This window comes from Sebastes umbrosus, chromosome 2 (genome assembly GCF_015220745.1).
Source record: "Sebastes umbrosus isolate fSebUmb1 chromosome 2, fSebUmb1.pri, whole genome shotgun sequence".
In the NCBI taxonomy this organism is placed as follows: Eukaryota; Metazoa; Chordata; class Actinopteri; order Perciformes; family Sebastidae; genus Sebastes; species Sebastes umbrosus.
The window spans coordinates 27,336,104-27,362,972 of NC_051270.1; the positions used below are offsets into that span (position 1 = coordinate 27,336,104).

At 40.9% G+C, this 26,869-nt stretch overlaps 1 protein-coding gene across 3 annotated transcripts in view; it reads right to left on the bottom strand.

Annotated features, from left to right (window-relative positions):
• Positions 1 to 44: 44 nt before the first annotated feature.
• Positions 45 to 26,869, bottom strand: part of usp47 (ubiquitin specific peptidase 47) — a 27,592-nt gene continuing 767 nt past the window's right edge. Inside the window, exons 2-29 of one of the 3 annotated variants that reach the window (XM_037756555.1) lie at positions 22,685 to 22,741; positions 20,817 to 21,011; positions 18,105 to 18,221; positions 16,532 to 16,685; positions 16,342 to 16,438; positions 16,103 to 16,248; positions 15,907 to 15,986; positions 14,766 to 14,915; positions 14,516 to 14,611; positions 14,260 to 14,412; positions 13,020 to 13,178; positions 11,163 to 11,294; positions 10,882 to 10,958; positions 9,899 to 9,954; positions 9,443 to 9,555; positions 9,242 to 9,343; positions 8,888 to 9,095; positions 8,557 to 8,672; positions 8,276 to 8,395; positions 6,657 to 7,458; positions 5,746 to 5,921; positions 5,576 to 5,656; positions 5,359 to 5,474; positions 5,159 to 5,277; positions 3,836 to 3,966; positions 3,414 to 3,461; positions 3,173 to 3,303; positions 45 to 1,675 (exon numbers count right to left, since the gene is read on the bottom strand). In XM_037756555.1, the coding sequence (XP_037612483.1) occupies positions 1,501 to 1,675; positions 3,173 to 3,303; positions 3,414 to 3,461; positions 3,836 to 3,966; positions 5,159 to 5,277; positions 5,359 to 5,474; positions 5,576 to 5,656; positions 5,746 to 5,921; positions 6,657 to 7,458; positions 8,276 to 8,395; positions 8,557 to 8,672; positions 8,888 to 9,095; positions 9,242 to 9,343; positions 9,443 to 9,555; positions 9,899 to 9,954; positions 10,882 to 10,958; positions 11,163 to 11,294; positions 13,020 to 13,178; positions 14,260 to 14,412; positions 14,516 to 14,611; positions 14,766 to 14,915; positions 15,907 to 15,986; positions 16,103 to 16,248; positions 16,342 to 16,438; positions 16,532 to 16,685; positions 18,105 to 18,221; positions 20,817 to 21,011; positions 22,685 to 22,741 (4,107 nt within the window). In that variant the 3' untranslated portion in view covers positions 45 to 1,500. Of the gene's footprint in view, positions 1,676 to 3,172; positions 3,304 to 3,413; positions 3,462 to 3,835; positions 3,967 to 5,158; positions 5,278 to 5,358; positions 5,475 to 5,575; positions 5,657 to 5,745; positions 5,922 to 6,656; positions 7,459 to 8,275; positions 8,396 to 8,556; positions 8,673 to 8,887; positions 9,096 to 9,241; positions 9,344 to 9,442; positions 9,556 to 9,898; positions 9,955 to 10,881; positions 10,959 to 11,162; positions 11,295 to 13,019; positions 13,179 to 14,259; positions 14,413 to 14,515; positions 14,612 to 14,765; positions 14,916 to 15,906; positions 15,987 to 16,102; positions 16,249 to 16,341; positions 16,439 to 16,531; positions 16,686 to 18,104; positions 18,222 to 18,328; positions 18,469 to 20,816; positions 21,012 to 22,684; positions 22,742 to 26,869 lie in introns of those variants that run through there. The other 2 variants (XM_037756562.1, XM_037756571.1) reach the window with 2 other exon arrangements.

Here is a 26,869-nt window from a genome sequence, read left to right on the forward strand (position 1 = left end):
TTTTTAACACCAAAACCCCCTTTTTCTTAAAAAGGTGAGCAGGATTTGCGGGTTAAATTAAGCCATTTTAATTTACAGTTAACAGAAAACCGGCAGTTGTGAAAAAAAAGCATTTTAATTAATTTCTAAAATCATCTTAAACTATTTTCACACAGGATTTAAATCTCAAAGAAATAAACATCAACAATAACAAACAAAAACAAAAAAGAAAAAGATATTGGCATTTCTACAGTGAATAGCTGGTGGCAGCATCTGGAGCCCAGAGGGGGGCCGGGATGCTGAGTGTCAGTCCTCAGACCAGTTGCCCGGGCAGACGGAGAAGTCCAGCGAGCTTTCTACACCCTCTGGTGTCCGTCTATCAAGCAGCAGCAGGTAGAAGCGCCAAAAACAACCTCACGCTCTCCGCCAAATCCCCAGAGAGAGCTCCCTCCCCTCAGTACGACACACACACACACAGATGACACTAGAGATGTACCTCCAGTTCACATGATGCAAAAACAGACACAGAAATCCACTTTCTAAATTAAAGGTTAATACAGAAAACAGATGTGTGCTTGGTGCCTCACGAGACCTAATGCATGATTACATCTGGAGCAAAATAATAATTTACAACAAACAAAACAAAACAAGGAGATTCTCAACACAGTCTACTTGTTTCATTGTAATTTGTATTAAAAGGACAAATAGCCAATGTATGGTTAAATCTAGTGGAACAGATGTAACATAAAGCTCCTATAAAGCACAAAGAGCAGCAGTAAGGACGACCCATATCAACAGATTACTCTTAGAGGAGCAGAAACAACCTCCGCTTTTACAAATTGTTGCTTTTTGGATTCATCAAATCTTGTGAATGAAGTTGAAGTCGCTGAGAGACGGAGGTTTGCCCGACCAGAAGAGGCGAGACCGAGGAAGGCTAGATAAGTAGTTCTTGGTTGTGTGTGCTGTTGGTTTTTAAAGTATTTAAAAGGAAGGTGTAAGATGATAATGATGTCTGTAATAGAGCAGTGCTCGGGAGGTGTGAGAGCATATGGACTTACAAGATGGTTACAGATGGATCAGAATCAACGCTATTCCTGAAACAGGAAGAGAAACACGCAGTGACGGGGAGGAGAGTGAAAGAGACTGATGTGAAAGGAGATGGGAGACTTAAATAGACGGGATGGATGCTTTCAGTTTCACAGTCCTAACGTCTCTGCATCCATCTCCGGAGCTTTTTACGCTCAATTGATTTGTCTATACAGTATTTGATTCTTTTTTTTCTGAATTCAATAGCTTTTGTACTTCCCTTTAAACTTTACAGTACAATACACTATAGTGCACAATAGGGTTTCTGAGCCAGTCACTGGGGCTCAGAGTGGAGGGTGAGAGCACGTCAGTCTCACAACGCTGCTTGATGTTCGAGTCACGATCAGGCCGGACACTCAGACTTGAGTCCCGTAGACCGGTGGCTCCGCTGCAGCCAGATGATCCAGATTGACGAGGAGTGGCGCTCAGTGTCTCTCAGTCCTGCCCCGGGTCCTTGGCGGGACCTCCGTCCAGGTAGATCTTGAGGGCCTTCTCCTTGCGTGGCGAGTAGCTCACGCGGTGTCCGGTCTTGAGCAGACGGCTGCTCTCCTTCTTCATCAGCTCACTGCGCTCCTCGTCTGACAGTTCCATAGGCTCCTCTGTGCTGTCCCTGCACACAGATCACAGTGATGTTGATCTCAAGTCACAAATGGTTAAAATTGAATATACTATTGTGATGCAGTTCAGTGAGGTGACGTCTACTCTGAAGGTTTCATCTCCAACAAGTTATTTTGGTGAATGAATGATAGAAAAGCTGCCTGCTTATGTAACTTGGAACTCCAATCTAAAAATTAGCTTCTTTTTTTTTAGCTTAGTAGCAGCTCTCTTCAAAAATATACATTATCTATGTATATAATAAGTATATAATGTAATATTACACAATGATACCATTAGAGATTGGATAATAATAATAATAAATCAATCTATCGTCTATACCTGCGTAACTTTTACAGAGTGACGGGGTCTTATTAATATCATTATCACAATAACTGAACCCCTCTTACATAAACAAACATAAACTGAACAGAGTGGTATGTGGAGCATTTATTATGAGGGAAACTAGAAAAAACAATTGTACTGTATTTTGAGTCATAACATTTCTGCTTTGGTTTACTTCCAAATAACTTGGACACTTTTTCAAAAATAAAATGTATTATTTTATTACTGTGTTTCTAATTAATTTATGCTTTAAGAAGGTACATTGTTTAGGATTTGGCGGCATCTAAATGGTAAATGGACATTTATTTAGCGCTTTTCTTCGAAATGTGACTGAAGGAGCCGGGGATCAAATCGCCGACCTTCTGATTGGTGGGCGACCCGCTCTACCTCTGAGCCACAGCCGCCTTGGTGTGGTTGCAGATTGTAACCAACTGAGTACCCCTCCGCTCACTCCTCCCCAAGACTGCGGTAACGTGAGCCGCCGACTGCAAAACCGCGGTAACGCCGTTTTCCTCGCTCAGAGTCCATCCTCACCATAATAACACTACTATAGGAGCAACGGATGTCAGATGGCGGCTGGCGGTACCACGGTTTTGCACTCACTATTTCTCACGTTACCACAGTTTTACAAGCGTGTCGGAAAACTACGGTGGCCTTCAGGTTACGTAAAAACGCGAAAGTCTCTCTCTAGAACCAGTGTTTGGTTTGTCCGTTCTGGGCTACTGTAGAAACTTGGCGGAGCAACATGGTGAACTCCATGAAGAGGACACGCTCCCTATGTAGATATGAAGGGCTCATTCTAAGCTAACGAAAACACAACGATTCTTAGTTTCATGTGATTATACACTAATGAAAACATAGTTATGAATATTATATTACATTTCTGCTAATAGACCCCACGAAATGTTGTTCCTGGTCCTTTAATATGCAAAAAACTTATATGACCATTTATTATAACAATGTATACCAAGATAATCTACACCACAACAACCTTACTATTACTTTTTCATTTTGCCACATGTCTAATCCCAAAAGATTTAACTCAATGAATAAACATTAGGAGATATTCATAGTCCGACAAAATCTATGACATATTACTGCTTGGCACCAACGTCCTGTGTGTCTGAGGACTGGAAGAGAAAGATCAATCAGTACTTGATTGTTTTACCTGTAGAAGACCACAGCTCCGTCGTCACAGATGTACAGAGGCCACACGTTAAGAGTCGACACCTTAGGGTTCCAGTCCAGATCCTGATGGATCTCCAACACGGAAATATCACAAGGAAATGTTCCTCTGCCCTGCACACAACACACGCATGGATTCTCAGTCAGAGATGGAATAATAAGAGACTACAGCAACATTAGAAGAAAAATAAAGTGTCCAGTGTGAGGTACTGCAGCTCACATACCTTTGCAAACTCCAGGTTTTCGAGAGGAATATGGCTCATTTCACTGAGCTGCAAACAGAAGAGGGACATTAGTCACAAAAGGCCGATGAATGGTACTCCGATCTAGAACTTGTTGATCAAGCAAACTTTTTTTGCGGGTTAAATTTTATTTCCCTCAATTAATGAATGAGATGTAATTGCTTAGAGTGACATGATTATCTCAATGCTTTTCTGTGAACATGAACTGCATCAACACATTAACAGATTCTATTATGGAATATAGTTTCATGTTGTTCTTATCTGTGCTGTGTTATTTATTTCCTGCATTTTGGTGTTCAGTGTTCAGTGAAACCATCGTTTTCATGGTTGAACCAATTTAACCTGATATATAGTATAAATCATGTGACAAACTGTCTGTGTCCTGCTGGAGGATTTTCACAAACCTTCTCCTTGAGTTCTTCCACAATGCTGCTCTCCAGGATAACTTCCTGGAAGGGCCCCAGCTTCATCGTAGCGGGGCTCCATCTCCGGGTCAGTACAGCCAGCTGCGACATGGACTTCATCTTCTCCGGTTCTGACAAACAGATCAAGTAGAGGTTGATAATGGATTTTTAAAGACAGATATAATAATAATAGTTTGGAGCAGGAAAAAGCTTATAGCCAATTTATCTGCCGATACCCCCCCTACCCTCAATGAAAACAAATTTGACAGAGTCCGAAATGAACAATCTTTGACTTTATTACAAAACTATATAATTAACTGACATCTAAGTCAAAGTAATGAATACCTAAATAAATAAATAAATATGGAGCTGAACGGCGTCAACCTCTAAGATCGAGTTTCTCTGCACTCTGGTACTAGTTTTATCTGCTGACATTTAGAGCTTCATGTTATGGATTTCACAAAAGTAAGACATTATAATTATGTAATCACTTTGATATGGCTTCGAGTCTCTGGAGATAATTTCATCTTTTGTTTTGTTTTTTTCACCTTGACCTCAGTTTTTTTTTATGCCAAAGTGAAAAGGTGGCTTTCTGGGATTTTATTACCTGTAGCTTAAAAAATATATTTTTAAGCTTTATGCTGTAAATTTAGCAATTTAGTAGTAATTTAGGGGCCTTTCACAGCAATAGTCTGGTTAGTCCGAATCAGAGAGAAATTGATAATTTGCTGAGCGGCGTGTACGGAGGAGCGAATTGATCTTTTTTCGTCTCGAGATCTGCCACTTCTATTCAGGGAATTGCAGACTTTGAACTATTGCTGTTGAAGTTTTTTCACTTTGACTCGGCACTGATCGACTGTGCGTACGAATCCCTTCTCCTCAAGTTTATCTTGAATGACTCTACAAACATCACTATTTTTGTGGACTTTATTTAGCATATTCTGTGTGTTCTCTTCGGCCCAGGTGTCAAGCAAACATCGGACTTCTGCAGAAGTCCAGGTCAGTCCTCTCCCACTCATGTTTGTCCATCTCAACAAATGCCCACGCAGGCAGCCTGCGTTTTGATTCATTTGGAAACGGTCCCAGACCTCCTATCGCAAGCGGTCTCAGACCGGTTGTTTTGGTTAGCACCACAGTTCGATTGCTGCGTTCACAACTGCCTGAACATACTGCACCAGGGGCTGAACGGCACCAAAGTTCAACTAAAACGGACTACATTTTGGCCTGTGAAAGCGCCCTTAGAAGTCCCAAGGTACAAAAAAAAACGTATTATACAATAATCTATTGTAATGTGTTTGAATGAAACTGCAGAATGAGTGTTACCATTGAGAACTTCCAGGAAAACTTCCCAGTTGGAGGAGATGCTGATGTCTTCTTCATAGACATGGTAGTCCAGAAATACTGTGCCGGGGTTTTTCCATGTCTTTTTCCTGAGACGAACACTAAACACACACACATTGTTTGGTAAACACCTACACTTTGTCATCTTTTTTTTTTATAAATGTGTAGTAACAAAGTCTTACCTGTCAATGCTGAGGTCAAGCTTGCAATGTTCTTTCAACTGAGGGAGCAGCTCCTCTTTAGACTGTCTGACGGTCATGCCCTTGGCAAACACCGTGTCCACGAGGAACTTGCAGGGCTGGGAAATAGGATAAATTGTCAATGTTTGTGTTCAGCAACCTAGTCATTTCAGCCACAATCTTCTTGAGCATAGTGACAGAAAAGTCTGTTAGTTCTTACCTCTGCTTCATTCACTAGTAGTTGATACACTTTCACTCTGTATTCACCCTTTTTCAGTGCTCTTCCTAGTCGAATAGTGATCTATGGGAAGAAATAAAATGTACAAGTTAAGTCGGAGCTGTTGGATCATTCTAATAGAAACTACTAAAATCTGACATACTGATCCTGACCTTGTTATCATCAGAGAACGATGAGAGCGTTTCATTGAGCCGTACACTCTCAAACTCCTGGTTGTTGGCGTACACCCGAAACACCTTGAACTGGGTGGAGCTGACTCCCACGTAGGGCTCCAGGTTCTGTTTAAATGCTGCTAATGTTATTCTCTTGTCCACATGAACCACTAAACCTGAAGCAGATCACAAGAAAAAGCGATTAAACAATCAGTCAGATGTTCTGCCCCCTTGAGGAAGGAAAACACTGATGAACATTGTTGTTTCATAGGGCTGTGTATTGGCAAGAATCTGGCGATATGATAAGTTTCATGATACAGGGGTAACGATTCGATAAATTGTACCGCATGCAAAAAACTGCCTGTGATTATCATAAAGTGGGCATATCTGTAAAGGGGAGACTCGTGGGTACCCATAGAACCCATTTTCATTCACATATCTTGAGATCAGAGGTCAAGGGACCCCTTTGAAAATGGCCATGCCAGTTTTTCCTCGCCAAAATTTAGTGTAACTTTGGAGCATTATTTAGCCTCCTTTGCGACAAGCTAGTATGAAATGATTGGTATCAATTAATTCCTTAGGTTTTGTAGTTTCATATGATGCCAGTACCTTCACTATACCTTTAAATTAGAGCCCGCTACAACCTCCAAAAGATCGAATAGCGGCCGTCAAATTTTTAAGAGGTTAATTAAAAATCAATGTTGTGGAGAATTGATACAATATCACAACACATAATATCGTGATACTCGTGTATCTATATTTTATTCTTACATCCCTTCTGTTTCACATTCATAATACGTCAAGTTCAATCAAGTTCTGCAAGATAGTCATTGTGCTTGCCTCTGATATGTAATTAGAACTAATTTTCCTTACTTAAGGATGATCACTCAACATAATTAGAAGGTTCGTACATTTTTGTGCATCCGACGAGGAGTCATCCTGAGAGCAAGGCTCTGCTCTGAAGTACAGGTACTGAGCCTCCGCCTTCACCTTCCCAGTGTCGTCGTACTCGCTGTCTGTTCCAGAATCTTCTTCAGCAGTGTCCCAGGTCTCCTTTTTGCCCTCATGGGCTTTGGAGCGACGGCTACTCGTGATGCTGTGCGAGTCCAAGCCGTTGGCCAGCTGTATTGGCCCACTGTCTGCATTGCACAGTGTGTCGCTACTGTGGCTGGAGCTCAGGATGTCGCTGTCCACTGAGCTGGTGCTGCGGTCATTGTTCACCTCAGAGTCTGAGCGCTCCTCACAGGGAAAGTGGTTCTCGGGGTCAGAGGAGGCGCCGCTGCTGCCCCCGGCTGTGGCCCTGATCCGGTTCTCCAACTCTCTGTTGTCTGCGGCCACACAGAGTGAGGAGTTTGAGTCAGCCTCTTGGGTCGGGGATTCAATATGTTCAAAGTCGCTGGCGTCAGAGCTTTTCTGGCTGTCACTGGTGCTGGAGCCCTGCTGCTGCTGCAGAGACAGATTCTTTAACTTCTCCGTGCTCTCCTCGAGGATTGCCTCAACAGATTTCCTGGTACCCTTTGAACCTTCAAAGAGCACTTCAGAGTCACCTCCTAGTTTTTGGCAAAGAGTCCTGTTGGCCAAGGTGCCAGGAGACTGCTCAGGCAGTAAGAGCAGGAGCCGGATCGTATTCCCGTGACGATCCAACAGTTTCCACAAGAGTGAGTCGGTGAAAGCAACCTGATGATCTGTCGACTCAGAGCTCTCTACAAACACCTGATGAGAAAAAAAAAAAACAGGTCAAACTTAATCGTGTTTAGAAGTGATCAAGTAGATTTTCTGATACAACATAACACATAAAGGCCCAGACACACCAAACCAACATCAGAGAACCAGTGGCGACAAAGGCCGCCTGCTGCATCGCTTCACGTCGCCTGTGACTTGGCCAAAAATTTGCACTTGAACACACTGCAAAGACTACAGGCAACGGCCGACTACCACGTACGTTATGCGCCTGCATGAGAGGAAATAACTCTCCACACCAGCAGGTTGCGGTAGTCTGTATTCGTCATTCAAAAAGGGAAACCGGAAGACCAAGGATGAGGATATACAAGCTGTCGTTATGATACGTAAATGAAACAAAGTGGCGTTTGCTGACCATTTTCAAACAACTCTCACTCACACTTAGCTTCATTCCAGATGGCCATGTCGTTGTGAAAATATCTGTGTATTGGAATGACCAGATGAGATGGAGATGAAAAATGAGAAGAGCCTTCTGTGTGCGGCCTCTTGACTTTACTCGTTGGCTTGCTTTCCTCACTTCTGTTTCTCTTGTCTTGCACTGATTCTCTTAAGCTGAACCGCCAATCAGAGTGATTTCTCTCACCGACGAGCTCCACCGCTGATTCAAACAAAAAACCTCCAATACGGGCAGACTAGAGCCGCAAGCGGGGGACACACCGCGAAAACTAGGCCGACAGACGCTCACCGATGGCCCCAAACTGGCCAACGGCCGAGTGTCTGCTTGGCGTGTAAGGGCCTTTAAACAATGGAAACACCAACAAACATGAGAATTAAAAGGAAATGTAGGGACCTTGTTACTCCTGAAGAACCCCTCAGCCTTCAGTGTCTTGTTGGGAACATACAGGAGCCGGAGGTCATTATAGCAGCGCTCCAGGACCACACGCATGCTTTCTGCAGATAGCCCTGTAGCCTGGGAAGAAACGCGTACATAAGGCTCGAGTCTGAAGGACTGAGCTCACACATTCTAATGAACACAATTTATTTTACATAATTTTATGTGTTGATGCTTAAAATAAAAAAGTTGAGGAGGGAAGACAAGATGCAGTGAAGAAATTGAGGAGAGTAGGAAACCTGTGCAATGAGCTGTTTGAATTCAGTGATCGTCTGGTTCAAGTACGCCCGAACACTGATTGGAGTGGCGATGGTCTCACTCTTCAGATCCACAACATGAACCTTCACCATCACCTCTGTAGAAAATCAGCAACACCCATAAAGAAATCACATTCATTTGATTGGTATTCTGGCCATTTACATCCATCATGCTTGGACAGTCCATTTGCTCCTAACCATCAGAGTTGGTCTGCATAAAGTAGAAGTCTATATAATCTTATTTACTTGTGCAGCAGTAAATACAACCCTGTAAAACAAGATGAGTATGACTCAACAGTAGCAGGCTACTGACCTCCAGGTTTGTAAGGCTGGAACACCTGCTCTGGTTTGCGTGCCTCCAGCAGGAGGTCGAACATATACGAGGACTTGACTCCTCCCAGCAGCAGGCCCATCGGCGTGTCCTCCTCGCCTTCGTAGGAGCGCTCTAGGTACTCGTGGAACTCGTCATACTTCACCAGACGGCAGCAATCCAGAGTCACCAGTCCCTCCAGCTCCAACAGCTGAGGCACAGAACACACACAGTGGTACTACACAGTAATAACCTCCCAGCACTCAGCAACTAAAGGTCAGCTGCTGAAACGTACTGCACTGATTAGCTATGTTGTTGTAAAATCAGATGGTGAAGACAAACAATAAACCAACAAACCTTGTAGGCCATTTCTGTTGCTTCTCTGAGAGTTTTGTCCTTGTGTACTTCCAGCTTGCTCTCCGTCATCATCTTCACAGGATGCATGCAGAAAAGCTTTATCTGGAGGTAAAAAGCAAGAAAACAATAAAAGGTAAACTTTTAAAAGTTTTATCAACTGATCCTCATTCACTTGAACTGATCTAAAAAAGTACCATGTACCTTGCAGGTGTTGCGCTCAATCTCCCTCTGGCGCTTTTCCTGCTCTTCAGACTCTTTCTCCTTCTGAACCAAACTCTTAATGTGCTCTGGGAATTCGTCCGCCGCTAAATACTCTGCAGACAGCACAGACAGGATCACATTAAAACTGCATGCTAATTCTAGAACCGGCACATTCAATTCCCTAGTGATAGAAACAGTAAGATTATGATCAAAATATAAAAATATCTTCATAAGCTGAAGGGATGTAGTGGTGTGGTTCTACTGGTGTGGAGCACAATACAGGACAACAGCTCAATCTATTGGCTCATAAAGTACGATGGTCACCACGTAATAACACTGAATGATCCAATTGATCACAGGATGACAGTGCCTCTAATAAGTTTTGTAACACTATCATAAAAGGCAAAATAATTTTGGCATTACCCATGGCAGATTTAATTTCATTAATTTACTTACTTGCATTCCTTGAGGCATCTTTCAATCTATAAATCAGCATATATGCATTTGTAGAGCTGTTGGGAGAAAAAAATATGTATTGTTAATGAATATAGTGGAATATATAGTAGGGCTGTCAGTAATATTCTAAATTTGAATATATATTCGAATAAAAAAATATTGTATGCAAGTATGAAAATTTGTATTCGATTGTGGGGGGAAAAAAGCAGCTGACTGCCTCATGCGCACTGAATGCACCGCATGACGGGAGTCACGCAACGTTACTCTCATTAAATGAAATGTAAAGTTAAGTCAAGCTTAACGAGGAATAATTCAACAGCAACTGAACAGCTGATACTGGAGAAGTAACCGATTAAAAGATGAGCAAATAGTACTTGCTGTCTTCCGACGTTTGTACTTTTTAAACAGAAAACACGCGTTTTATACTGCGACACATACTGAAAATGACTTACAATATAGCCAACAGTAAGTAGGAAACTTTCAGGCGATCTCCCTCCAGCCAGCTGTCACCTTATTTAGGTTTTTGTCGTGAAATGAGGAGGTATAGATTACTCATTTCAACTTCACGAATCAGCCGTTCTTCGTCCATTGCGGGCTTTCAAAGCGAGCGACAGGAATAAATAGAAACAAGGTGTCTGACAAAAGTTCAGCTCAAAGCGGCGCACCGCGTCACGCTGCGCAGTGCTGTGTCGCTCACGGCCAGTGAGAACACGGTGTCATGGACATAATACACAAAATAGATATTCGAATAGTTCAAACCTATGTGGTTTTTTTAGAACGAATATTCAAACATCAGTTTTGGCCAATTTTGAGAGCCCTAATTGCTGCCTATTGCTTCAATAGAAACACAAAAGAACAATGAACAAGAACAAACAAGAACCCTTTTGACTTTCCTTTGAAACACCACTAAATAAACAGGTTCAGTTCATTATTATTGTACTCCCTAAGCTAATGTACTGTGGGCATGTGATGAGACAACTCACCTTGCAAAGGCACCGGAATAATAGCCTCTGCTCCCTGAGGACCCCCCATGTGTCTTCCTGATGTCATCTTGGGTGATCTGCCCAACAGAAATGCACAGAAACGTACTGAATGATTCAACAGATACCACTATGTCAACGATAAATAGAATGATAAAATGACATGGACATTGTTGGCTTAGTTTAGTACAAACTGGCGACTAACACCGATACAGTCTGGTGAGTCATTCTGCCCGACATTTGCTGCAAGAGGACAAACAGGTTACTCAACGGGTGAGGCTGACCTTGCTAACGTGCTGATCATTGTAACTGTACCACTGGCCGTCACTGAAGGATTTGATGCAGGCGTAGTAGTGACCACCCGCAGCGCTCCCAGAATGCACCATGACAGAGAACAGCTCAAAGGTCAGCGTGCTCTGAAAATAGACAGAGAAAATTGTATTTTTCATATAAAAGCTACAGCCAAGTTGTATTCTGTTGCCGCTCAACACACAGGAGAACTGATGTTGACAACAGGGACGTCTACTAATGATACTGCAGCTGCAATGGCAAGATACAAGCTCAACATATGCTATATTAGCATAGCTACAGTCACATCAAACAAGAAAACTGACTGTACAAATTGAGTAGAGTATCATGACGTGCTTCTGAAAGAGCTTCACTGCTCTCTTAAATTCATTTGGAGTGTGCTGAGATTTGGTGACAGTCATAGCATATGAGTCACATTATTTTCATACTCATGAAAGCACCTGCATCCATTTATTCAGGGTTTCATTTCATTTATTCCGTCTGTAGCTGGTATAGGTCCTATGTAGGGATGCCCTAAAGTATTGGGGCCGACTCGTGTATATTTTAATGTATCGTCTAAAATAAAACTGATCAAATTCCGATCCTCTCTTTACTGAACTCTGTGTTTACTCCTTAAGCCTGGTTTATTTTCTTTTTTTTTTTAAAGATTATTTTTGGGCTTTTTTGCATAACCCTATGTAGGAGTGGATTTTCACTTCTGTCCCATCACACTCCCACAAAAAACTCCTGCCCCAATCCCGGAAGAATGACTCCCGTCCCATCCCCTTCCCATGTTTATTAGAACTGCATATCTATATAAAAACTACAGATGCACTGATTGCAATTTTCTCAGCCGATTCTGACTTCCTTTCTTTCTAAGAACTATAATTGACAGCACACACAAACATTCTGTAACTTTTTTTTTTAAATGGAAAATTAAATTGTTTGTTCATAAATTATGAAGATATATGTAAATAGTATTTACATATCAGAGAAGAATCAGAGTAAATGTTATTCTATACTGTGTATGTAGGCCTATTATAGAGAGTCTATTTGGATATTTATTAATCTATTTATTTATGCCAAACTATTTATAAATCAGGTTCTATTTACAAGAATCTAAAGGTGTGTGTATTGTATTATATTAACTCCCACTCCTGTGGCGAGCGCTGTCTTCCTGCCTGGCTCCCCCACCTTCTGGAGGAGAAGGAGAGAATCTGCGACGTTGGCAGAAGAGCCAGTCACTGCGATTTGGCAACACTGAGGCAGGCAGTGCTACTGTCTGTGCCACTGTGTGCGGCATGAAATCAGTTCTACGTGAGACTGGTAATCGATGCATCTCTGCTGACCTATAGTTATTATTAATCCCGTCCCGCCCGCTCCCATTGACTTGTCTCGTGACGTGCGGAATTCCTGAAATATGTCAGCCTTTAAAAGGGATACGTCTTTGCTCTATGCTGATCGCATCACATTCTCCCAGTTGAACTTTCATCTATATGATATCGATATATCAAGCATATGAACTTCATAATTTTTTATCAGGACGTTCAGGATCAAATAGCTCATAAAAAATAAGATGGGCCAAATTTAGAAGGCTATGCCGGTTGTTTCAATGTGTCAGATATATTTAATCCACATTTAGGTAAATATGAAGTATTGGATCGGACTCGGTTGGTATCTGCAGATACTCGGTATCCTATACTTGGACTCGGATTGGGGCCCAAAAAATGTACCAGGACACCCCTAGGTATATGCACTTTCACACTTGCTAGTTAACTAACCAAGGATATTAACAACGACAATAACAATACAATAACCACAATAATAATCGGGTTAGTGGTCAAGATGATTACCTTTGGCTTCAACACCCTCTCTGCGCTGCCGGTGCTGTCCAAGCAGATGCCCTCATCCACACAATCATCGGTGGAAAAATCGTTGCTCATCTGGTCGCTGTGGCAACTGCCTTCGTTCTCTGCTCCGCTGTCAGTGCAGCTTTCGGTCTGAGGCGACTTCTACAGAGGAGGCCATTTCAAAAACAATAATCGAGAAGGGGTTAATGTCTGTCACATACTCATACTTTCACTTGAAAACATCAAAAACAGTTAAAAACAAAAGACGGCTGGAACACATCGGGTGTTGCCTTTGTGGCCTAAACGGTGTTTGGTCATTTATCTTGTGTTGTGTCATATTAATGAACACAGAAGCACTTTAAAATAGAAATGTCATGATACTGGAAATTTAGAAGTCGATACCAAAATCAATGAAATTCCACGATTCTTGATACCCAATTCAATACCACGGTAAAAATAAAAAATAAAAAAAAAAAAATACAATGTACTTCAATATACACTCCTTTATTACTGTTTGCATACAGTTTTGTGAATTCATTAGTAATCCTTGATGATCCGCCTCAACTTTCCCACCAAAGACTAAATTTTACCAGATTACATTTGAACGCATCATTTTATCGTTATAATTTACCTTCGCCCAATACTAATTTTTACTGGATAGAGCCTGTAAATCATAATTTAACTCAATGCAACCTGCGTACATTAGCTGTTACTGACGTTACTAGTTCTGCTGATTTAACACAGATTTGTTGTCAACAATGTGGCATCATCAGGGAGATTTTCTACCATCACCCGGACAACAGGAGGCCGTTAATCTCAAACCCGGATCCCTGGTATCTGCGGTACCCAAGGTACCTGCAGTACTGTAGAAAAACAAGTACAGTCACATTTTCTGAATTTTGGCATTGACTTGTTCACTCACTACTAGATATATTGGTATTGAGAGGGTATCAATACATATAGTAACCTGAATGTTATACATCAACTGATGAATTACGACTGAAAATGTTTTGTTTTATATGATACCCCCATCCTCTCAGTAACCTGATCAAAATGCTACATGATGATGAAAAAACACATGAAAGTGGAGTGTGTGACACATTATTCTTTTTCCAAGCATAGCTTATAGTCAAGTCAAGTTATTGATAGTTAACAGGAGATAGAAGGAGAATCATATTTGGGTATTAATCTAATCTAAATCAGAAAAAGTGATGGAAGCAGCTACAGCCATTTCTGCTCTCACCTCGTCTTCCACATCGATGAAGGGACTCATGTCCAGCTCCTCAGGGAAAGTCATGCGTTCATTGAGCTTGATGCGATGCATAGTGGTGTAGTCGAAATCAAACCGCTTCAGCTGTAGCGTCAGCAGGTAGGGAAAGTGCAGAAATCTCAGACCCTGTGTAGAGAAGCATTTATCCAAGAAACAGGCGGGTCAATAGCAGAACACTGTCTTCACTGAACAGGACTCCCATGTCACATTTCGTTTTCAGTGTGCTCACCTTCCGGGCGTCACATTTCTTTTTGCAGCGTTCACAGAAGTACTGGTTGGCCCCATCCAGAGTTTCTGGTTGGACGAATGCCTGCAGAGCCTCTTCCTGTAGCAGAAAAATAGTTTCAGGTCCATTTAGATGGAGGACAAATACTTAATGGTCATAAACTGTATTAGTAGTTAGTAATGAAGTAAAGGTAGCCTTGATGTAGCTTTGAATCCCAAAGAGTGAATAAGTGTTATGTGGAGAGAAAACGCACCACACTGCCATAGGCATGGATGGATCCGTAGGGTCTGATCACAAGAGGGATGTCCAGGTACGTATCAATCCTCCAGCTCTCGTAGCCACACTCCAGACAACGGACATAATCCTTCAGCTTCCCCTGGTACAGCTGGTTGATCAGGTCAGCCTGAGGATATGGAGGCATGACAGTCAGGCCTTCGCAGCCAAGTTTCACTTGTAACAAGACAGCATTTGTTTGGGCTAAAACATGTTCTCACCCTGCTACATTCTCTCACTAAAAAGGAGGCACCAGTGTGCAATTATTGCTGTGCAACACCACCTGCCATCCAAAACCTTGTTGGATGGATTAAAAATAGACACAATAAATACCTTAAAAAATACTTTGAATGTTTTGCCCCACTAGTTGTAAGAATCTAAGAATAGCAAAGTTTCGTCTATTGGAAGAAAATTACATGTTTCCAAAATCAAAAGGTATTGCCCTTTGTGCAGTGGCCATATTAGGACATCTCAGACTTCACCAGCCTCCACCACCCTGTATTACAGTGTCTGAAACCATCTTACTGATGGGGGAATCGACTTTCTAAACAGACAATACGACTATTATGCCCATTTTACACTGCAATTGACCAGGTAACAGTCCACTCGTCACAGGGATAATGTTACAGTATGTGCGGTTCAAGAGAACAACTGTTTTCCCAGGCTCTGGACCGACAGTAAAACAACTAAAAATGTATGAATATCCAAATTTCTAGATTGGGGCTTGAAGGAATGCTTAATCTTCACATGTCATCATGTCATGTCATGGAGTTGGATAAAAAGACTGATGCCATTTATTCAACAGTTCTCCTATTATAGTAGTTTGTTATTTATCAATCACATGCATTTATTCTGTGCTAACCAGGAGCTCATGTGTACAGACCACATGGCAACAATTGCTCACACTGGATTAAGTGTTTTGCAGTTTATAAGAAATAAGAAACAGCTAACCCTGGGGCTTACTGGCCCATTTCACTTTTCCAATAGTAACTCTTTTGTTTTCACTGTGCGTGTGTGTGTGCGTGTGTGTGCTTGTGTGTGCTTGTGTGTGCGTGTGTGTGTGTGTGTGTGTGTGTGTGTGTGTGAATAAACTTCTGGGAAAACATCTTGCTTTCTCCTACCTGCTCTGTCTGCTTCCACTTTTGCTCCAAGGCATCAAACATGACCCTGCACAGCTCCTGGACGTCATGCTGCTGCCAAGCTATAAGACAAGCGCACAAGAAGTGCAATTGAGTGTAAAGATGCAAAAGCACATGGTCTCTCCCTTCACACAAACAAGCCATGTGAGTCTAGTCACAGGAGAGGGCGTATGCTCACCCTCGCTGCTGTCCCAGCCAAAGCTCCGCGTCACATCAGTGGTCTCGATCGCCCGTTTCTTACTGGTCTGCAGCAGCACAAACAGCCTCTGCAGCTGGAAGGGTATACTGGTGACTGGATCCTCTTCAGTCTCCTCAAACTCCCAGCTGAAGTTGAACAGAAGTTATAAAAGAATTTAAAAAGTAGCACTTCGCAGGTGAAACTTCACAAAGACTTGATGAATGAGCGTAGTTCCTTACTTGTAAAGCGCATTTCTGAACTCCGGGGTCATGAAGAGCGTTTGTAGAAGACTGTTCAAATAGCAGGTCATAGCTTGGTTGACCAAGCCCACGTAACCTAAAGTGGCAAGAGAGGAGTAAGTAAGCAAGCAAGAGGACAGTTGTATAAAAAGGAGTGAGGTCACATATTCAACAGGTGACAAAACCTCACCTGTTTCAGATTTGTTGAGGATGGACGAGTAGGAGTAAGATGGACTGCTGTAGTCACCGCTGCAGCCTGCAGTGCAGTCTCTCGGTAGCGGCCCAATAAACCGTTCCTGGGAACTGTCATCCAGTCCACTGCTATCTGCTGTTCCTGACTCATCCTGCGCACACAGACAGAGAGGGACCTTATAATAAAATATCTTTAGTTTACAAAAACAATCTCACTGTACTAGACCAGTGTTCATTTTGGCAGCTATTTTAGATTTAGTCTCAGTCTTAAACAAAAATGCTTAGGTTAATAGTTTTAGTCACATTTTAGTCATTTTTAACCTTTATAGTTTTAGTCAATGACAACTCAAAATGTTTTATTCTAGTTTTGGGCAGCAAAAAGTCATTGCTTTTTAGTCATTACTTTTTGTCAAATTGTTTTAGCTATTTTTTTGTCTTAGACCTGTGTCAAATGTCCTTTTTAATCATCCGATTATATTGAACATTTCAGACAATCTCCATCCATCCATCCATCCATCCATCCATCCATCCATCCATCCATCCATCCATCACTTTTCTTCTGCTTATCTGGGGCCGGGTCGCGGGGGCAGCAGGCTAAGCAGGGAATTCCAGACGTCCCTCTCCCCAGCAACATTTTCCAACTCTTCCTGGGGGACCCCGAGGCGTTCCCAGGCCAGACGAGATATATAATCTCTCCAGCGTGTTCTGGGTCTAACCCGGGGCCTCTTACCAGTTGGACGTGCCCGGAAAACCTCCAAAGGGAGGCGTCCAGGAGGCATCCTGATCAGATGCCTGAACTACTTCAGCTGGCCCCTTTCGACGTTTAGGAGCAGCGGCTCTCCTCCGAGCTCCCTCCGGATGTCTGAGCTCCTCACCCTATCTCTAAGGCTGAGCCCAGCCACCCTACGAAGGAATCTCATTTTGGCCGCTTGTATCCGCGATCTCATTCTTTTGGTCACTATCGAAAGCTCATGACCATAGGTGAGGGTTGGAACGTAGATGGCCAGCCAATGTGTTCTAGCCAAAACCAATATTGTCATTTTAGCCAAATTTATTTCACATACAATTTTATCCTATCATTATCTGATGAAAAACACAGGGTGAATGATTAAGAATACAACTTTGCAGTTAGTTTGAGTCCTGCTGACAGCGCTCATTAGTGATGCGCGGTTCAGTCGCACCCACAGGTCCGTTATGAGAGCCAATCAGCACCGCCGACTTGCAAACAAATGCGTTAACAAATGCGAGGACTGACGACTGAGACAAGAAGGATAGAGACGAACTGAGGGTGCGTGTGTGTTTGAGACACACAGAGAGAGTGACAGGGAGAGGGGAGGAGACGGTGGAAGGTGCCGAAAATAAAGAGCGATTTTGGTAAAGTTTTTATTCTTTAAACTACATTTTAGTCCCGTCTTTTACGATACTGCATGTTTGATATTGTCACCATTAATGTCGTCTCGTCTCAGACATGGAAAACACATTTCATCATAGTTTTAGTTAACAAATTTAACACTGTACTAGACCCAACAAAAGAAATTAGGAACTCATTTTGTTAAGTTTGTACCACTTACCGATGCAACCTGGGGCTGCTCTCCATCTTTGTCCGTGAGCTGGAGGAAATTCCTCTTACCACCCGGCTCAAACCCAGAATCTGAGAGGGACATCTCACTGCTGTGGTCCAGTGGTGCCTGGAGGAAGGAAAAGTAAAAACAAATCAGATGAAAACAACAATCCCTGGGAAAATGCAGAAAAAAACAAAACATTCAAAACAAGTCTACAAACTGGAGGAACTCACAAGAAGACTTAGATTCCCCCTGAACTCATTTTCAGCAAATCCTCTGTATTGACGCATATGATGAAAATAGCTTGAAGCCAACATGTGAGCAATGCTTATATGCAACACTTTCTGTCTTTCTCCCGAGCGAGCGGAGGACAAGCAAGCAAAGTGCTGCAGTGGAAACATACAGTAGCTTAATCCACTGACCTACTCAGTGAGATAACAACAGACACAGCACCTGGGCTTTGGCCTGGGTCAGCAGCAGGATTAGCCTGCGCTCATTTAAGAAAAGGGAGTAGCAGCGCTCTACCGAATAGTTGGAAGCTTCATTCCTTACGACACACAAATTCTAAGTCAACATTCGAATGCTGCGTAGATTTTAATATTTTTTTGCATGTCTATTCATTCTGTTTAAACCCGGTATTTCTGCACAGTTTCAGATAAAGATCAGGCTACACTAATATTATTAGTATTATACTATTTGTAGAATTAGATTCCAGTGGTGGCTGCGTAGTAGTGATGCAGAGGTTGACCAACAACATCACAGGTAGGGTGGGTTGGGATAAGCTTACTAGAATATATCATGATTTTGGGCGGGCTGGTAAAAAGACAAAGCAGTGTTCCGAGTAAGTTATTAATAACTTACATAAACACAGGTTCGGGTGGTTGATTAATACATATTTTTGCGGATTGGCTCTCATAACGGGTCAGGTGTGTACGGCTTAAATAACCCTGACCTGTGCATTGCTACAGCGTAGGATTGTTTCCAACTCATGTGGTCAAAACATTTCCAATAACTCCACAGCGCTGTTAAGTTCAAAAGTCAGACTTCTTTGAAAAAAAGATAGATGCATCCATTTCCAAAATTCACAACATGTTTTAATTAGGGCTGCAACTAACGATTATTTTCACTATCGATTATTTTCTAGATTAATCCAGTAAAGAAACCAGAAAATATTCACATATAAGAAGCTGAAATCAGAGACTTTTGTTATAATATTTTTTGATTTATCAAAAAATTACTCAAACCAATTAAATCAATTATCAAAATAGTTGGCGATTAATTTAATCGATAAATCGTTGCAGCTCTAGTTTTAATTAAAAAGCATTTTCAATGCGGTCAAAAAACAGTTTGCTCTCTCGCTTGCCGCACACAAAGGGAGGCATGCACCTGTATTAACGGGCCGTCAATCACGTCATTAAATATGATGACAGACATTCGAAGTTTCATTCGAAAAACTAAAATAGAAGCTTTGAATGTAAAAAAAAATGACATTTGGTACAGGCCTAGGGAGCAGTATGTAGACAACACAGAAACTCAGTCAACACCGAGGGAGCACATCGAGAATGCATTCTTTCATACCAGAGTGCTCTCACTCATAGAAACATCACTCTTAAACACTTTGTTTTCTTTGTAGCAGAGAACAATGGTATGGCAAAATCCATTTTTGAACACTGATAGCACGTATAAAAAAAAAAAACTGTTGGCGCTGTCTGGCTTTCAAACATATCTCTACCACTATCAGCTTCACGGAGGTCATGATATGGTGACGTGGCAGGGGCTATGAGTCCTAACGTAAACTTCCTATAAGATAACACTAAGAGCAACTGCAAACACAGGCTGGGCGGCATTATCATGAGTCCCACTAGAGTTCACCTGAAATACTTAGCCTGAACTCAACTACACCAAACCAAAACGTTAGCTTAAAGCTGAATCAATTTATTTAATTGTTTTGCCATTTGGGGGCAGGAGAAAAAGCTATAAACACAGCATTGACATACTATGTTTATGACTTATTTATGTGTCTTTTCTAGGGCTGCCCCCTCTTAGTCGATTGACTGGTCGTTTTGGTCTCAGTCGACCCAAGATTTCTTTAGTCTATTAGACATTTTTTATGCTTTTTTCACATTTTAACAACTACATTTTGGCATTAAAGATTACTGAACTACTGAATAAAAAATGTATAAGAGTATCAGAAACAGATATTCAGTTCACTGTCATAGAGGAGTAAAGAAACCAGAAAATATTCACATTAAGAAGCTGAAATCAATGAATTTTGACTTTTTTCCATAAAAATAAAAAATTACTCAAACCGATTAATTGATATAGAAATAGATGGCAATTAATTTAAATAGTTAACAAGTAATCAATAAATCGATTCATTGTTGCCGCTCTAAACCTCAGTTACCTGAGCTTTTATACAAATACAGAGCTTCGCCTACCAAGATGGGTTCAATCAACTGCGTTTTTGTTTGAACAATTAAGTCACGAAGGAAGTAGGAAAAGGCTCCTACTGACTAGAAACCTCAAATTTTCTTTTGCATGCCTCCTCCGACACCTTGTAGGTGTCGGAGGATGCAACTTTTCCCGAGACCCACCCTTTTGATTCGACAGGGTAATCACAAAGCTTCGAGCCTACAACCCAGTTGAGATCCATAATGACACTGAGAGCTGTGTAGATTTAAAGTAACAAAAGTGACTGTCTAGATTAATGAGTTAACTCACCATGTCCGGCGTATTTCCCCAGGCAAGGTCAAAAGTGCCTTTCACATATCCCGCTTTGCGGGCAACATCCTCATGGAGTTTGGAGAGGGTGGTGGAAGCAGGTAGGTTGAGGGTGAGCCTCTCATTAACCGTCTTTGCACTGGTGATGTCCTGAATGATGCACAGCACTCTGGGCTCCTCGGCTGCATTTTGGATCTGCAAATCAAGAAGAACAGGGAAAAACATTAAACATGATTGTATTGGAAACATTTTCATTCTGTATTCTGTGTTGTAAGCACAATAAACTGGTAAAAAGTGTTAGAATAAACTGTTAGTAAAGCTGTGCAACAAATGTCATCATCAGAAACACACCAGTACAGAAAAGAATAATAGCACCTCATGTCATGCCTCAGTACTGATGTGACCTACTTGTTACAAGTTACATTTCTGAAAAACAAACTGTATTGTGTTTTACTACCATCTGAAATGTGTCAGAGCATCAAAAAATAAAACATCAGAAGCTGGAATAGAATATTGGTTAGATTTGTAATACTGTTTATTTATTCTTCAATCAGAGAGACCCTGATTTAAATGAAAATGTTAACAATTTTAGACTAAAATATTTAGGCAAAGTTCCTGTTTCGTTGCTTGTGTTTGGGATAAAATGTAACATTTGAGACTTTTTCTGCAAAAAGGGTTTTGTAGAAAAACATGATTCTAATCGTCAAATAAAAGGTATCCAAAAAAGCCTTATTTTGCTATCTGTTGAATCGAAAACTGTATGTATTTACTGGGTCAACAATCAGCTATGTGTGATGAAAAAGCATTATTAATTATGACTAAAAGAACTCTCCTTACAACTAAATTGTGTTATGTATTAAGTACAAGTAAGTGTCAACTGCGGAAAAAGCTAACATAATTTAATTGTTATTATTTATTTATGGATATATCTTGTAATTGTCATGACAAACGACCCAACAGTAACGTTCGTGCTGGATTTTCTTGCCAATCACAGAAAAAAAATGATATTCTTCAAAAGAAAAACAAACTGTTGTGTTGTTGACATACAGGAGCGTATGTTCAACGATGATAGCTTTGCAAAAGCAGCTCACATTTTCTCTTCTGTCTCTGTGTTTCATCAAAGATAGAAATAGAAATAACAGGAATTTGCTTGAGATAGACATCTTTTCAAGTAGGCTGTACAATACTCTCATATCTACTGACACATCAGCAAGAAACCTACATCTAACATATCTACACATGACTGGACAAGCCCAGTCACCCATCTTGGCTCACAATTGTCAAAAACAGAAAAACGTGGACAAATTGTCCAAATTTATCCCAAACTGTCCACAATCTGTCGCAAAAAAACAGGCCATGCAATGCTGACACATGCTTCATTTTACTGTATAACACACAGTTTAAATAGTTTTCCAAGAGGAGCAGGAGTTTCAAGACGCTGCAAGTCACTTTGTCATCTGAACACTCCCCATAGTTTGTTTTCTGATAGTTCTGGTATGTACTGTATGTTCATGCTCAACTGATTTGCAAACTGAAAACAAAAGTAGTAAAAACTGGCAGAAAAACTCACTCAACAAACACTAATGTACCGAGCATGCAGAGATGATGCCAGGCCAGCTTCCTTAGCCTCAGGTATTGGTGATTAACAACTAAATTCTATTTAAATTTCCAATGATATGATTATAGGTTTCAGAAAGTAAGTGTTTTATAGGAAATAACTTCCAGCGAGTCATTAATTCATTGCATATCTCTTCTGTTTGATAAAGCCGAGTCCTGATGAAGAGTGTCATCACAGTGCTGCTTCATGCATCTATTTAACACCATGCTTAATCTCTCTCCCACACCACACACACACAAGGCATGGCTACCTGAGAAATCCTCTTCATCTCATCAAAAATACTCTGTCTGCAACTCCAAAACACACCCTAATGATATATGGAGATAGTTTGGGTGAATAACAGCTTAAAAACAAATGCAACAAGGAAATGAATTGTAAAACATGCCTGTCTAAATTACCCTAAAACATGTAGGCCTACACCTATTATTGTCTGGCTGTTAAATCAACCTCTTGGCTGATGAAAGGGTGATAATAACAGCAAATATGTTCAAGTTATTCTGGTTGTTGCAACCTCTCTGTGAGGTGTGTGATCTTGGCAAAATGTGACTGACAGGTCCTATAACGTAGCTGCAGCTGACAATACACAAGTGTATTATGAGATTAAAGGTTATTTTTACCGGCGTGGATATAATCACAAGTTGCGGACATGAAGCCACGGGTACTGCAAAGCACAGGCAGTATTTCAGTATTACAGCTGTAACTGATTCTAAATAGCACAGAAAATAATGACAGGCTATAATGTTGTGAAATGTCAGTATCCATTAAGATCCTTTAATACATTGTAATGTAACTGCAACAGCACATGGCACACACAGAAACACTTAAAATAGAAATGCAAGGAAGTGAAATTGACAAGTTTATATTCTAAGTAACCAGCCATCAATTTGGATGGACGACTATATCCATTTGACAGCAGTGGAAAAGACAGATGCCGATGACAATGACATTTGATTGTCCCTAGAAATATGTACTGCTAAATCTCTTTTGTATTTCTTTTTGATTGTGGCTCAACAAAAAAATTTGACTTGTTCAGAGACCATAGGCAGCCTGGCAGTAAAAATTAAAGAACTGCGAAATCTACTGAGGAGGTTTCATGCATGCTTGCTTTAGCTTCCACTTAAAGAAAGATGTCTTTACAAAGTCAAAACATAAAGTAGGTGGAACAATGGCCCTTTAATAGTTGGGGCAAACATCACGTGTTCACCGCCTGTTTGTTTTGGCTTGTTGTGACTTGTACAAGCAAAACAGACCAATATGCAACACCTTTAAAAGTATTCAACTTTTTCATACATAATGCGATCACAGCATTAAGGAATGTGGCGAGCAGAGTGTGGCAACGTAGCATAGAGGTGAAGTTATTTTTCTCTTGGGAGAATCAACTAGCAACATGAATGCCTTTTATGCATGACAAAAGGCAATTTCACAAGTCAAGATGCATCTTAATATCTAAGATAATTGATATGTTGTTCTTTTTATGACAGACCATGAGGATATGCTAATATTACTAGGGATGCACTGTCCCAAGTTTTTCAGTCCCGATACCATTAATGATACCTGGACTTTGGGTATCGGCCGATACCGAGTACTGATCTGATACCAGTGTTTAATTAATAAGCTGTATGCCTCACTGTGTGGAAGTGACAGGGATCATTCTTTTATGTGTAAGGCAACATCAGGCCTGACTTAAACATTGCTTTCCTAACTTTGTAAAACAAAATAAATACATAGATATGACTTTACTGAATCATTAAAACAATAAATCATTCACCAGCAACTTAGTAAAAAATCTTAAAAATGAACAGGCATTATAAGTATATAATATATATAAGTGTAAACATTTTAATGCAGCAACAAATTGGTAAAAATGTAAATGGGAATTACAATTACAGTCTATAATTTATAAAGTATATGAACATAGAATTGGATTGAATAGATCTGCCTCATTGTCACCAATATCTGATCCAGCTATTTGAGTCAGCATCGGCCCGATATCCGATCTGGTATCGGTATATAAATATTACTTCAATACCACCCTTCTAATTCCATCACAAACACAAAGCCATTCACTAGCCACCCATCTTACATGTCACAGGGTTGCATGTGTGATTATTATATGACTGACTGGGGTTATTGGGCGTCTCTCTTCGTTTCATTTAATTGGGCCCAAGGCATCAAGAGAGCTCTGAGTGTCTTCTGGTATCCCAGAACACCACACCACTGCTGCTGTCCACTTTCAACACCAAACTGCAGCTTAAATTACCTACACTTGAGCTCATGTCTTGTTCCACAACATCAGTCAATAATTTGTAACCTCGCCATCGATTTCAGCAACAGAGCTTAAGTAGTGGAAGTGATATTTCACTAGGTTTTATGTTCGTGTCCTACCAGCATGTCTACAGAGCTAAAGGATAGTATGACGCACATCTTAATAGTCAGCTGATTTCATTATCATTAAAACAATTAAAAGGTAAATCACTGTTAAAGTTGCAACAACAGGCTTAACATCTACTTCAAACAAGCAGACAACATGGAAGTTTTATAACTTATTTGCTTTGCGTATTTGTTTTGGCCTGTGTGTGTGTGTGACATTTAAATGTATGCATTTAAAAGATTGTAAAATGGCTGTTTTTTCATTACATTTGATGTAATGTTTCCAAACAATGGGGTTTCAACCATGCATATATGCAAACAATTGGTGCCTTCAAATGGGGTAATGTTTGCCGTGTTTCTGAAAGCTCAGAGTTCACGAGTTGCGACGTGTTTGCTGACGTTGTCAGAAATGGCAGAGGCCATGGCAGTTCATTTTTCGGTACATAATAAGTTAATATACTGTAATTTTAATCGTATATTGTTTTTCTTCGTCATTTTATGATAGGTCTGAGGAAAATGTTGATATTCCCAATTGTCTAACATTTTTCTCCTGCATTATGTTACCTACCTATTGCTACCTTGCTAAATTGTTAGCCTCTGTGGCCTCTAGACAGTATCGTTAATATCCTTAAAATGGTAAATGGATGGACTTGCATTTATATAGCGCTTTTCTAGTCTTCCGACCACTCAAAGCGCTTTACACTACAGGTCAGCATTCACCCATTCACACACACATTCATACACTGATGACAGAGACTGCTAAGGTGCCAACTTTGCCCATCAGGATCTAATCTAAATCTAACTAATTCACACACCGATGGCTATGCTCTCTTAACCAAGGCAAGCACATTGTGTCACAAGTTTCATTTGAAGGCACCATAATGCCACCTAAATGACATAATTTATGTTTAGCTTGAGGCTTACACTATTAGTATGAAACATTAAAAAGTGTGCAGTGCTGCATCATCAAATCCCATTTTCCTAGAAGCCCTAAAGTCAACGAGTGACGTCCTATGCTTGACGTATGACTCTGCAGCTGACGTAAATGCAGGAAAGGTGCTATAGAAAAACACTCATATTGTGACTCCAAATAGCCTCTATAGTAACCCTAGAATAAAATAACAAATAGCATCCTGTAGGATGTTAAAATCACACTGTTCCTGAGCAAACATGCCAGCAACCACATCTCCATCTAGTAACCATTAATGGTGTTGATAGACGAGATAGCCGATTCATTTTCTACATGACAACACAGTACAATGGTAGATGAATAGATGATTGTTTCATGTAACGTTAAAGCTTGTATGTAGCTAACCACCATGGCAGGATAAACAAGCAAAGGCTAAGTAACTTAACATTGTGACAAATGAGTTCGTCAAGGATGTCAAAAAAGAAGGATTTGAACAAATGTCTTCATGTTAAACTTCATTAAAACAAAATCAGTTGGAGAAAGAAAGGAGTCACACACCTCCATCTGTCATAAATAACATTCACGTTAGCATATCCTGTTAGCATGACTAGCTAACGGTGCGCTAAGGTTCACAGTAAAGCTACAAGTTCTACTCAAAACAACCTGCTAACACGGTCAAAGAAAGAGTCAAAGTAGACATTATTATGAAGCTAGAGTTAGGGGTAAACGTTGCTGCAGCACTGACACACATGTCAAGTGATGTAGCTGTTTGCTATTTGTGTTTGTGAACTTCAATAACATTAGCTAGAGTTGTTGCCGTGGACACAAGGCCTATGGAAGGAGGTTAGGACACGGGTCTTGCATGTGCGGTTCTGCACATGCGCAGTAGAACTCAAGCTGCGTTACGATTGGCTCGATTTCGGCCAGGTTTTACTGCGCATGCGTTGAACCCCCGGATATTTGACGCGTGACTTAGCCTCCTTTCCATAGGCCTTGCGTTGACCATAACTGACAAAGCTAACGGCTAGCTAGCCAACGTTCTGTTAGCTAATATGACTTACAAGTTAGTTGACACATGTTAAGATTAGGGAAAACATAATGTCAACAGCAACATTTGATAAACTCAGGAGTTTTTAATGATCATAAAGCCACATT